Consider the following 14,441-nt stretch of genomic DNA (forward strand, 5'->3'; position numbering starts at 1 on the left):
AGCCAGTGGGTTTGGCGACGAGTATGAAGCGAAGGCCAACCAACGAGAGCGTACAGGTCGCAATGGTGGGTAGTGTATGGGGCTTTGGTGACAAAACGGATGGCACTGTGATAGACTGCATCCAGTTTGTTGAGTAGTTTTGGAGGCTATTTTATAGATAACATCACCGAAGTCGAGGATCGGTAGGATGGTCAGTTTTACGAGGGTATGTTTAGCAGCATGAGTGAAGGATGCTTTGTTGCGATATAGGAAGCCGACTCTAGATTTAATTTTGGATTGGAGATGCTTAATGTGAGTCTGGAAGGAGAGTTTACAGTCTAACCAGACACCCAGGTATTTGTAGTTGTCCACATATTCTAAGTCAGAGCCGTCCAGAGTAGTGATGCTGGACGGGCGAGCAGGTGCGGGCAGTGATCGATTGAATAGCATGCATTTAGTTTTACTTGCGTTTAAGAGCAGTTGGAGGCCATGTTAGTTAACACAGTGTCCAAAGAGGGGCCAGAAGTATACAGAATGGTGTCGTCTGCATAGAGGTGGATCAGAGAATCACCAGCAGCAAGAGCAACATCATCGATGTATACAGAGAAGAGAGTCGGCCCGAGAATTGAACCCTGTGGCACACCCATAGAGACTGCCAGAGGTGTGGACAACAAGCCCTCCGATTTGACACACTGAACTCTATCAGAGAAGTAGTTGGTAAACCAGGCGAGGCAATCATTTGAGAAACCAAGGCTGTTGAGTCTGCCAATAAGAATGTGGTGATTGACAGAGTCGAAAGCCTTGGCCAGGTCGATGAATACGGCTGCACAGTAATGTCTCTTATCGATGGCGGTTATGATGTCGTTTAGGACCTTGAGCGTGGCTGAGGTGCACCCATGACCAGCTCTGAAACCAGATTGCATAGCGGAGAAGGTACGGTGGGATTCGAAATGGTCGGTAATCTGTTTGTTAACTTGGCTTTCGAAGACCTTAGAAAGGCAGGGTAGGATAGATATAGGTCTGTAACAGTTTGGGTCTAGAGTGTCACCCCCTTTGAAGAGGGGGATGACCGTGACAGCTTTCCAATCTTTGGGAATCTCAGACGATACGAAAGAGAGGTTGAACAGGCTAGTAATAGGGGTTGCAACAATTTCGGCAGATAATTTTAGAAAGAGAGGGTCCAGATCGTGTAGCCCGGCTGATTTGTATGGGTCCAGATTTTGCTGCTCTTTCAGTAAATCAGCTATCTGGATTTGGGTGAAGGAGAAACTGTGGGGGCTTTGGTGGGTTGCTGTGGAGGGTGCCGGGCAGTTGACCGGGGTAAGGGTAGCCAGGTGGAAAGTATGGCCAGCCGTAGAGAAATGCTTATTGAAATTCTCAATTATAGTGGATTTATCGGTGGTAACAGTGTTTCCTAGCCTCAGAGCAGTGGGCAGCTGGGAGGAGGTGCTCTTATTCTCCATGGACTTTACAGTGTCCAGAACATTTTTGAGTTAGTACTACAGGATGCAAATTTTTGTTTGAAAAAGCTAGCCTTAGCTTTTCTAACTGCCTGTGTATATTTGTTCCTAACTTCCCTGAAAAGTTGCATATCACGGGGGCTATTTGATGCTATGCAGAACGCCACAGGATGTTTTTGTGCTGGTCAAGGGCAGACAGGTCTGGAGTGAACGAAGGACTATATCTATTCCTAGTTCTACATTTTTTGAGTGGGGCATGCTTATTTAAGATGGTGAGGAAGGCACTTTTAAAGAATAGCCAGGCATCATCTACTGACGGGATGAGGTCAGTGTCATTCCAGGATACCCCGACCAGGTCGATTAGAAAGGCCTGCTCGCAGAAGTGTTTTAGGTGACAGTGATGAGGTGTGGTCCTTTGGTTGCAGACCCATTACGGATGCAGGCAATGAGGCAGTGATCGCTGAGATCTTGATTGAAAAAAACAGAGGTGTATTTGAAGGGCGAGTTAGTTAGGATGATATCTATGAGGGTGCCCGTGTTTACGGATTTGGGGTTATACCTGGTAGGTTCATTGATAATTTGTGTGAGATTGAGGGCATCAAGCTTAGATTGTAGGATGGCCGGGGTGTTAAGCATGTCCCAGTTTAGGTCACCTAGTAGCACGAGCTCAGAAGATGGATGGGGGGCAATCAATTCACATATGGTATCGAGGGCACAGCTGGGGGCAGAGGGAGGTCTATAGCAAGCGGCAACAGTGAGAGACTTGTTTCTGGAAAGGTGAATTTTTAGAAGTAGAAGCTCGAATTGTTTGGGTACAGACTTGGATAATAATACAGAACTCTGCAGATTGCAACACCGCCCCCTTTAGCAGTTCTATCTTGGCCGAAAATGTTATAGTTAGCGATGGAGATTTCATGGGTTTTGGTGGTTTTCCTAAGCCAGGATTCAGACACGGCTAAGACATCCGGGTTGGCAGAGTGTGCTAAAGCAGTGAGTAAAACAAACTTAGGGAGTAGGCTTCTAATGTTAACATGCATGAAACCAAGGCTTTTACGGTTACAGAAGTCAACAAATGAGAGCACCTGGGGAGTGGGAGTGGAGCTAGGCACTGCAGGACCTGGATTAACCTCCACATCACCAGAGGAACAGAGGAGAAGTAGGATAAGGGTACGGCTAAAGGCTATACGAACTGGCCGTCTAGCACGTTCGGAACAGAGAGTAAAAGGAGCCGGTTTCTGGGCACGATAGGATAGATTCATGGCATAGTGTACAGACAAAGGTAAGGTAGGATGTGAGTACATTGGAGGTAAACCTAGCCATTGAGTAATGATGAGAGAGATATAGTCTCGAGACGTTTAAACCAGGTGACGTCATCGCATATGTAGGAGGTGGAACAACATGGTTGGTTAAGGCATATTGAGCAGGGCTAGAGGCGCTACAGTGAAATATGACAGTAATCACTAACCAGGACAGTAATGGACGAGGCATATTGATATTAGAGAGAGGCATGCGTAGCCAAGTGAACATACGGGTCCAGTGAGTGGTTGGGCTGACTGGGGACAGGTCGATTCAGACAGTTAGCAGGCCGATGCTAACAGTTAGAACAAGCTAGCAGTTAGCAGACCGGGGCTGGCAATCTAGCAGTTAGCAGACCGGGTTAGCAAGCAAGCAGTTGGCAGACCGGGGCTAGCAGTTAGCAGACCAGGGCAGGCAAGCTAGCAGTTAACAGACTGGGGCTAGCAAGGTAGCCTTTGGGGGACGTCGCGATGGGGCCGCCTCTTCGTGCGGTGACGTCGATAGACCAGTTGTGGAATTAGTAGGGTTCCAAGTAGCTCTAGGTAGCTAGTAGGCCGTGGTTAGCAGAATGGGCCTTCAGCGGACGTCGCGCCTGAGGGGCCTGTTGGAATCCATGGGCAGATTATCTTGGTATTCCAGTCGTAGAGGATCGGCGGGGTTCCGTGCCCCGTGCCGGCAGTAGAAGTGGTCTGGATATTGTAGCCCAGGAGTGGGCTTCGGTGGTAGCACAGGAGCCCTGGCCGGGCTAGCTTCAGGCTAATTGGTGCTTGCTCCGGGATGGAAACGCTAGCCAGGAGTAGTCACCCGGGATTGCGGTTAGCTAGTTGCGAAGATCCAGATGAAAATGTTCAGAGTTTGCGGTAGGAATCCGGGGATATGGGGAGAAAAAAAATATATAATAATAATAATAGGTCCGTTTGTGCTCTGGTTTGAGTCATGTTGTTTGAACTGGCGAGAGTTTTCCGAGCTAAAGGTTAGCTGATGACCGCTAGCAATGGTTTGCTGACTGATAGCTGGTAGGTAGTTAGCTGGCTAGCTTCAGTTGAAGGATTCCAGATCTGAGGTAAATAGAAATACTTTAGGAAAAAAAACTGATCCACGCCACATTGGGTGAGGCGGGTTGCAGGAGAGTATTTAGAAGTTGAGGTTTAGGAAAATATTTTTAAAAGATATGCGAAGAAAAAGATGTAAAAAGATATATACAAGGGACACGACAGGACAAAGACATCTGACTGCTACGCCATCTTGGATTCGAATGCCAGTCCCTGCCGCTGAAAAACATCCCCACAGCATGATGCCGCCACCACCATGCTTCACCGTAGGGATGGTGCCAGGTTTCCTCCAGACGTAACGCTTGGCATTCAGGTCAAATAGTTAAATCTTGGTTTCATCAGACCAGAGAATCTTGTTTCTCATGGTCTAAGAGTCCTTTAGGTGACTTTTGGCAAACTCCAAGCGGGCTGTCATGTGCCTTTTAATGAGGAGTGGCTTCCGTCTGGCCACTCTACCATAAAAGCCTGATTGGTGGAGTGCTACAGAGATGGTTGTCCTTCTGGACAGTTCTCCCATCTCCACAAAAGAACTTTGGAGCTCTGTCAGCGTGACCATCGGGTTGGTCTCCTCCCTGACCAAGGCCCTTCTCCCCCGATTGCTCAGTTTGGCCGGGAGGCCAGCTATAGGAAGAGTCTTGGTGGTTCCAAACTTCTCCCGTTTAATAGTGATGGAGGACACTGTGTTCTTGGGGACCTCCACTGCTGCAGACATTTTTTGGTACCCTTCCCCATATCTGTGCCGTGACACAACCCTGTCTCGGAGCTCTACGGACAATTCCTTCGACCTTATGGCTTGTTTTTTTTTATATAAACAGGTTTCCAAATCATGTCCAATCAATTGAATTTACTTCAATCAAGTTGTAGAAACGTCTCAAGGATGATCAATGGAAACAGGATGCACCTGAGCTCAATATCAAATCTCTTAGCAAATACTTATGTAAATAAGGTATTTCTTGTTTTGAAGATTTATACATTTGCATATTTAAAAAAAAAAACTGTTTTTGCTTTGTCATAATGGGGTATCGTGTGTAGATTGATGTGGAAAACATTTAATTTAATACATTTTAGAATAAGGCTGTAACGTAACTAAATGTAGAAAAAGGAAAGGGGGTCCGAATACTTTCAGAATACGCTGTATGTAAAGTGCCTTCAGAAATTCACACCCCTTGACTTTTTTCACATTTAGTTGTTTTACAGCCTAAATTTAAAATATGTTATATTGAGATATTTTCTGACTGGCCTACACACAATACACCTTAATGCCAAAGTGGAATTATGTTATTTTTTTTTTATTTTTTTTACAAATGTATAAATGAAATGATGAAATGTCTTTTAGTCAGAAAGTATTCAACCCTTGTCTTATGGAAACTACAAATAAATTCAGGAGTATGGGCTTAACAAGTCACAAGTTGCATGGACCCACTGTGTGCAATAATATTGTTTAACATGATTTTTGAATGAATACTTCAGTCGAGCAGTGAATTTCAAACACAGATTCAACCACAAAGACAAGGGAGGTTTTCCAATGACTCGCAAAGAAGGGCACCAATTGGTAGATACAAAAAAAAGAGCAGACCTTGAATAGCCCTTTGAGCATGGTGAAGTTATCAATTACACTTTGGATGGTGTATCAATACACCCAGTCACAATAAAGACACAGGCGTCCTTCCTAACTCAGTTGCTGGAGAGGAAGGAAACTGCTCAGGAGTTCGCCATGATGGTGACTTTAAAACAATTACAGAGTTTAATGGCTGTGATATGAGAACTGAGGATGGATCAACATTGTAGCTACTCCACAATACTAACATAATTGAGTGAAAAGAAGGAATGCAAATATTCCAGAACATGCATCCTGTTTGCAACAAGGCACTAAAGTAATACAGCAAAATAAATTGGCAAAGCAATTAACTTTTTTCTTGAATTAAAGTGTTATGTTTGGGGCAAATCCAATACAAAACATTACTAAGTCCCACTCCATATTTTCAAGCATAGTGGTGGCTTCATCATGTTATGGGTATGCTTGTAATCGTTAAGAACTGGGGAGTTTTTCAGGATAAAAAAGAAACGGAATGGAGCTAAGCACAAAACACTAGAGGAAACCCTGGGTTAGTATATTTTCCACCAGACTCTGGGAGATGAATTCACCTTTCAGCAGGACAATAACCTAAAACACAGGGCCAAATCTACGCTGGATTTGCTTACCAAGAAGACAGTGAATGTTCTGAGTGGCCGAGTTATAGTTTTGACTTGCATCTGCTTGAAAATCTATGGCAAGACCTGCAAATGGTTGTCGAACAATGATCAACAACCAATTTGGACTGGGAAGTTTATTATAAATAAATAAATTGAGTCACCAAATCTGCAATAGAAATAATAAAATGTAGCTCCTGTAATATGGGTCATATTTAAGCAGTTTGAGAGAGAGCAGGGTTCTCCGACACTTTTTCTTTCAGAAAGGCCATTCAATACTAAAACATTTATTCACAAGCTACTCATTTACAGCCTGCATATTTTGTTATTGTGTAGGCCTAATTTGATGAATAGAAACAACGTAATGTAATTGCGTTTGGTTTTTAGAACCATGCATTTTTTATTCATTACTGATTTCATGAATCATTGCTACAGTTATGATGTATATAGTGCTATTTCTGTTGTTTTATGTAATACCATTTTCATTGTTTTATTTTTACTTACTGTACCCTGCAATCACACCTGCAATCCTGTACATGTGACTATTCAACACTGAATCTGAATTATGAGAACAAAAATCTTTCTACTGTAGCCTACCTTGAGAATCTTTCCTTTTTTAAAATGAGTTAAAATTAAAGGGTTTTACGTTTGAACAAATCTGTAGCCTGCAACTACTATCAATTTTTAAAAAATAATTGTAATTCTGTTTAATAGTGGCCTTTTTGAACAACAACCACTGTGAGTAGAATATAAACAGAATAAACATGAAAAGTATGAGTAATAACAAAAGTGTAGTCTCAGCAAGCACACTAATTGATGTTCTGCTTTAACTCCGACATGGACTTTTTTTGGTGCCATTGTTTGAAGCGCTGTCTCCATGAACATGTTTAAATTTAACTTGTCTCAGCACCATACATATTCGATGAGAAGAGGGTCTAAATTGCTTATTTGGTCAAAATTAGTTACCAAACCAAGCAGAGCTGTTTTATCGTGATACAAATATCCTGTGCTTTTTACTTTGGGCATAGGTGCATACAGACAAAGCTTTGCTACATTGTAACTCTGAAGCGGCCACAGTGCGCTGGCATATGGGACTCACCCAGGAAATTATACAATGAAAATGATATGTAACAACACCATTGGACCAAACACTCTGACATGAAACAACAATACAAAGGAAACGACATCGCAACAAAATAGATTGAAATCAATATTCTGCAGGTCGTATTGAACACCAGTGGTGTAACTAGTGCTTTCTAACTTTACTCAACTATCACAGAGCAGGAGTGAAGCAAGACTTTCTATTGGTCAATACCATTTATCTTGAGGCGACGGGGACGGGGTTCAAATTGTATTATCATCATTTTGGTAATTATTTAACTAGGCAAGTCAGTCAAGAATAAATTCTTATTTACAATGACGGCCTACCCCGGCCAAACCTGGACGACGCTGGGCCAATTGTGCGCCGCCCTATGGGACTCCCAATCATGGCAGGATGTGATACAGCCTGGATTCGAACCAAGGACTGTTGCCTCTTGCACTGAGATGCAGTGCCTTAGACCGCTGCGCTACTCTGGAGCCCAAAATGCAATCTGTTAAATATTATACAGTGTCATATATAAAATGGACATATCTTTTTTAATACAGACTACTTTAAAACATTACTAATCATTGAAAATGACATTACCCAATACATCATGATCATTTTCTGGTAAAAAAGTGTGGGTGCAAAAACATACGTTTGCAACCCTATTTTGAAAGTGTGGGTCCAGCTGCTCCATTGCTCAGGCACCTATACGTATACCCCAGTATGGTACAAGAAAGGTATGAACATCTGGATGCCACCCAGCCATAGTTTGTGTATCTATTAAGTGAGGGTTGGAACTGGAAAAGAGAGACCCATTACATGGCATGCTTGGCCATAGTTCCACATACTAGAACAATGCTGTGGTCTTGCTTCCCATATCCTGTCAAAACCATCTGTTCACCTCGCGAATGTATTGCTTCATAAACACAAAGTGTTGTTTATGGTGGATTGAACTATTGGGGTTGAACATTTTTCAGATGTGTGATCGTGGATGATTTCTATTGGTTAAGCTGGAGAGGGAGAGGCCTCAGCAAGGGTTATGGGTCTCCTCTCTCTACTTGCTTATTTGTTTTGGGAGAGAATTTTATAGAATTACACCTGGGTCCCTAGGGTGTAGTAGTGATGCAAGCTCTGGTATTCAGCCTTAGATGAAGGGTACATTCTAATGTGCCCCCTGCCCTCAATACAAGTCGCCATGCTTCTGCTGGTAGTCTCACTTTCATTTCTCCTCCCTATATGTAACCTTTATTTAACTAGGCAAGTCAGTTAAGAACAAATTCTTATTTACAATGACGGCCTACCCCAGCCAAATCCGGACGACGCTGGGCCAATTGTGCGCCGCCCTATGGGACTCCCAATCACGGCTGGATGTGATGCAGCCTGGATTCAAAACAGGGACTGTAGTGACACCTCTTGCACTGAGATGCAGTGCCTTAGACCGCTGCGCCACTCGGGAGCCCAACTATATAGTGCTCTAAATACCCCCAATTCATGTTGTTAACTTCAAAAGAATACAACATAAAAATTGCTGACACCATTCAAACCAATGAGGGTTCGGAATCAGCCAATTATCTCAGAATCATATTTTTTCCCATATAGAACCGTATATCCCCATCTCTGGATGGGTTGTAGGCTATTGAAGCCGTGTATTGAAATAACTTTGTTTTGTTCCTCAGTTCTTCAGCACCCTCTTCACACCCCTGGGTTTCTTCGCAGACAAGATGGAGAGCTTCATGCCGTCCAGTTTCTGGCATCAGCTGACTCGAATCTGACCCCATCACACACACGTACATGTACACACCCCTCAGACACCAACACTCCAAAACTACAGACAGAAATGTTTGCTCTCCTGTCTTCAGCGTGCACACACACTTGTTGTTTTCGTACTGATTATGTTGGCCTAGTCTTGTATCAACATCCAGACGCAACTCAGAGATGCAACTGCTAAAGAAGCCAGGTTTTTAAAGTAAACATTTACCAGATATTCACGCAGTTATTCGTTTATTATTATTATAGGAACTTGAAGTTATGTTGAGTTACACAGAACGGTAAATAGAAAGTATTTCAACCTACATTTTACTTCCAAGTCCCACCTCTAAATTACGTCAATCTCTCATACAGTTATGAATTAAGTGCTGAAACAAATGTATTATTAGTTCATGTTTCATTATTGTGAAGGCTAACACTACAGTTCCTGGAAGTAGTATCCCTCTGTTCTAGTTAGGGTTGCAAAATTCCAGGAACATTTGATAAATTCCCAGATTTTCCTGAGATCCTGGTTGTAGAATTCCAGATTTCCTCCTTATTCCCCTACTGATTCTGGGAATCTTCCAACTGGGATTTTGGGAAAAACATGGAATTTATTGAAAGTTCCTGGAATTTTGCAACCCTAGTTCTAGTGTTGCTATTCATAATATCTGGCCAAATGTATTGTCTGTTAGCTGGTGCAGCAGGAGACAGATGGATATATATAGAAAAGCATACTAGAAGGCCTGTTTTCCACGATCGCATGTCTGAACAGACACATTCATGTTCACTAGAATAAGGTAGAGCCATGTATTTAGAGAGTTGGGACATTGTGGTTTCTGCTTTATGATGCATTTACATGAGACAACAATACATGGCAGCCATGTTAGCGGCCCATTTACATTACATGGGAAATATGTCTATAATGCTATGTAACAATGTCTAGAATTAGAACAATATAATAAAAAAAAATCTAAATACATGGCTCTGGAATAAGGTATGTGTGTCATGCCAGTTCAGATGGGTTAAAACAAAGCATAGCCTTTATGGTATATAGTCATCCTATGGGGTAGAGTTTAAGTTTGTGAGAACTTCTAAAAACAGATCCTTGATTTACTGCTTCACTCTGTCTGTAGTGTATACAACGCCTGCAGTGTTTTGCCAGTTGTTGCTACAGCATGCCACCTCCGCGCTATATCACTGGCAACCTGCGCCCCCTCAAACGTAGCATAAACATGTAAGTGGGATTATGACCGGTTACGGCATGGGTAGTCATGGCATCACTCACAGCCAATCACATAACTGAACGCTGCGTTTCCAGGTCCTCTATGAGTTGTAGTGAACTCGTATTGCTCAGGTGTAATCAGCCAATCACAACAGGACGCTATGTTTGAATCACTGTGATTTCACCGAAGCCTCAACAACAAATACTCTGAACCATGATCTAAGACTAGTCAATAGCCTACAGTATATATTGTGGCAGGACTCGATATTTGATCATGAATAGCATAAAGGGCCTTTTGTGCCTCACTGGCTCAACAGACAGATTGGATTTAAGCGGCTTGATGAAATTAAAAGCTATTTCTCACAATACTCCCAGATATGTATTGTATTGATGAACCAATGTTTCGGCACACAGTGGTTTCAGAACCCGCTCATTCATTTGCTAATTCCTTCAACTGTATTATGTATTTTAGCATACATAAACCCAATTATGCGTAAAGATGGCAGCAAGAGCTGACTGTTTATTGGTTGCTGGTAGTGCATTGCATCCAGGGCCGGACTAATGCATTTTGGGCCTCGGGGCCCCAAAAAATATATATTTTGGGAGGAGAATACAGCTAACTTTCTGCATTTCAACATGTGCGGTTTTATAATGCAATTCTACACATTTTGTCACGTGCCCTTTCGGTAATCCGGCGCTGTTTGCATAATATGATATTTGTGCACTGTGCTTGAACAGCACTTATAATTGGTTTGCTACTTTCATTCAACTTATGTGTCAGAGCCATCAACACTCCTACCTGGCTATACTGTACACTATCTGGGTGTAACTACTGTACACTATCTGGGTGTAACTACTGTACACTATCTGGGTGTAACTACTGTACACTATCTGGGTGTAACTACTGTACACTATCTGGGTGTAACTACTGTACACTATCTGGGTGTAACTACTGTACACTATCTGGGTGTAACTACTGTACACTATTTTAATTCCATACTGTTGGATTATATTTGTGATAGTCCAGAATAACAAGATGAAATGCTGAAGACAGAAGTCCTAATATTTGACCTTACTACCATATGAGTTAGATAGCTCACAATAAATTGGTTCTTGAATGTAAATCTAATGCGTTTGTGTTTGAATTTTTGTTGTACTTTGTGAACAAATAAATTTAAAAAACAGATTAAAGACTGATTTGTATGTTTTGGGGGTGTGGCCTAGGCCCTATGGTTTACCCTAGACCGGGGATGCCCAACCCTCTTCCTGGAGATCTACCGTCCTGTAGGTTTTCAGTCCAACCCTAATTTAGTGTATCTGATTCAGCTGGTTAAGGTCTTGTTGAGCAGCTAATTAGTAGAATCAGGTGTGTTAAATTAGGGTTGGACTGAAAACCCACAGGACGGTAGATCTCCAGGAAGAGGGTTGGGCAGCCCTGCCCTAGACAGTGAACATACATGTAAGACAAGCTGAGAGTACCTACATTATACGTCCTTACCATTTTGCTGTATTTGGTGTTTGAACGAAAACCTGCTTTGACGTTATGACCCACATCAATGTTCCCTTTCCCCCACACCGTGAAAGAGAGCCCATCTCCTAACACTAGACTAGGGGTTGTTCAACTGTTATATTTACATTTATACTTGCAGTTTGGTGCTTAGAGGAAGTTGGCCACTTATTGAAGTTGTATCAGGTCCAGGGGTTTGTGACAGTTACTAATGATGATGTTTGTGTTTGAACCAACAAACTGCTGGTGAACGTTCCTCAGACTCTGGGGCCGTGACAACAACAGCAGGGACAAAACACTCTCATCGGTCCCCTATAAAGATACACAAACAGCCACTTTGTCTTTGTCAGTAGAGATACACAGAGACTTATAGAGAGTGGTTACCATGACTCATTGGCTTGGAGCATGGTGCTTAGGTTAGGGTTAGTGCTTGCAACACCAAAGTGGGGGGTTTGAAACAACCCTTATCCCCTCTAGGTATTTGTGTATATCTGAAAGGATTGGGTAAGCATTACTACAAAATCCCACTTCACACTCCATACCCCCAGATGGCAGTAGCTATACTCTCAAAGCTACTGTTCTCTATACTCTCAAAACTACTGTTCTCTATACTCTCAAAACTACAAAACTAGTTTGGGACTTGCGGAGGCTATGTGGTGGGATAGAGATGGACGTTTAGTGTGCTCCTGCACATGGAGACTGGATGGGCTGATGTGGGACCCAAGTCCCTTTGATGAAGCTCATAATTTATTGTATATACCTGGTATCACCTCATCTAAAAACCAAACAATACAGGAGCTGGCCGGCCCGGATAGTCAACTCTGTTAATCAGAGGTCAGAAGCTGGAGAGGAGAGGGTAAGCTAACTACCGCGGGGTAGACAGACTGAGGCATATAAGATAAACCACTTGCCTGGTCCCAGATCTGTATGTGCTTTAGCAAATTCTTGTCTGTTGCGTATGTAGGCAACACAAAAATAGTGAGAGGTGTTGGTTTAATACAGATCTGGGGCCAGGCTAATAATCCACCAAATGGCAGGAAGAATAAAATCCTTGTCACACTAGTGAGTCAAACAAAGGTGGCCTCGTTTCACATTCACTAGAGTTGCTGGAACTGTACTGGAAGAGACAAGAAATCTGAGCCAGCACAGTGTGGTTCAGGTTAATCTCTCGTAGACAGACTACATAAACATAAATGGTAACACAGATCTGTCATGATACAACGGCATGCATGAGATAACCAGCAGCATTACTTCCGGTTCTTTGGACCATTCACTATTTCGCAGGTGTTAAAATCTTTTGAATTTCGGAAGGGGAGGGGCTATTTGGCCTATAGACTTGCCCGTAACTTGCAAAGAGACAGGGTGGATCTCCCCGTTCCGGTTCCAATCTCTTCTCGGCCCAGAACATAATCGAGCATCTGACTAATTACACAAGACTTTAGTTCTAGGTCAAGCAAGATTTGGCCTGGGTCAGCACATTCGTGTAAAAAGGGTTGGCCTATAACTGAGCAGACGCTATCTATCTTCGTATCCATCTTCTGTTCATCGTCTCTACAGCAACAGACAGTTACACAAAAACTTGGCGAGAGACGCATTCTTGACAGTTGACTCACTAGATAAGGGTTTTCATGTGTTAATCCTCTGCCGCCAGCCCGGTAATCTCACCCGGACAGCGAACGTGTTAATAGACCATGAACCTCGCCTGGGAACTTTGCCATACATGTCCCTGAAGGTCACGTATATAAATCTGCCCCAGGGACCTATCACTGGCACTGACCCTAAGCCTGCTGCTATGCTGCACTGTGTGGACTGCGGTCGGCTCGGACAGACAGGTAAGTAGCAAGGACATGGCTCAACCAAACACTGACCCACCACCCAACTCTAAAGCAGCCCCCTAGATCGCTACGCAGTGGGACCAGGTGTGGGATGCGTATTGACTATGGGTTTACGACAATATGCTATGATTCATATCGTGTTGAATTTATGACAGATTTGGCAAGGAGTGCATAGTGAACCACAGAGGCCCCCAGTAACGTTCTGTAGTAATTAAATAGAAATGACAATAATTCATACTGATAAAGATGTTTTTGCATGTAAACTAACTGTACTTATTTATTTTTATTGGGTCACTGAGTGCATTGAGGTCTTCCACACTCAACTTTCTTTCCCCTGGGACAATTTTAGAATGATCATCCTGTCACTAAATAGATGCCCATTAGATATCACTATGATGGGAGGAGAATGCAGGCAGTGACAAGCTGGTTATTTTAAAAGACTGATGTGAGAAAGGCAGGTGTTTCCTGTTCCATGTTCACTATATGAGATTTGGCAGGACATTTCCACAAGGACACAGCTGCACTGCCCTTTAAAAAGATTTAGAGACCAATAAAAGCTTTTTTCGAAAGTGATTAATATGACTAATCATTTTACAATAATGCTCTGTGTAAAGAAAACAGTCTGCATAATATCCCCTGTTTATAAAGTCTATGAAATAGAGAAATAATTCCAACTTCTGGCATTGGTGAGGAGTACTCTGTTGTAATTGGAGGGCCTTCACCACGGATTTGGCGAATGCTGAGTCTGGCGCTGACATTTGGAGGATTTTTTAATCCATTTGAATTTAATGAATTACTCAAGAACAGTGTGGAGTAGCCTACATTCAGTGAATATCAGCTCCTGTATCTCAGTGACATGGGCAGCAGTATGAGGATGGAAGAAATCTGATGTGAATGACAGAAGGATCAACAAGGTTTAATATAGAACACGTGTGGTATTTTGGGGTCTTCCCAAGGTGACAATAACCCTTCAACTAACATTACAATACAACTTGGCCCACCACTCCCAACCGTTCGAGAACATTGCATTAAAATCATATCAGTTACCATTTACATTTGAAAAT

General features: G+C 42.7%; 1 protein-coding gene across 1 annotated transcript in view; it reads left to right on the forward strand.

Annotated features, from left to right (window-relative positions):
• Nucleotides 1-11,221, forward strand: part of LOC115207435 (suppressor of tumorigenicity 7 protein-like) — a 40,441-nt gene extending 29,220 nt beyond the window's left edge. Inside the window, exon 15 of the mRNA XM_029774507.1 lies at nt 8,741-11,221. Within this exon, the coding sequence (XP_029630367.1) occupies nt 8,741-8,836 (96 nt within the window). The 3' untranslated portion in view covers nt 8,837-11,221. The remainder of the gene's footprint in view (nt 1-8,740) is intronic.
• The last annotated feature ends 3,220 nt before the right edge of the window (nt 11,222-14,441 follow it).

The sequence above is a fragment of the Salmo trutta genome, chromosome 14, assembly GCF_901001165.1.
Source record: "Salmo trutta chromosome 14, fSalTru1.1, whole genome shotgun sequence".
NCBI classification, from domain to species: Eukaryota; Metazoa; Chordata; class Actinopteri; order Salmoniformes; family Salmonidae; genus Salmo; species Salmo trutta.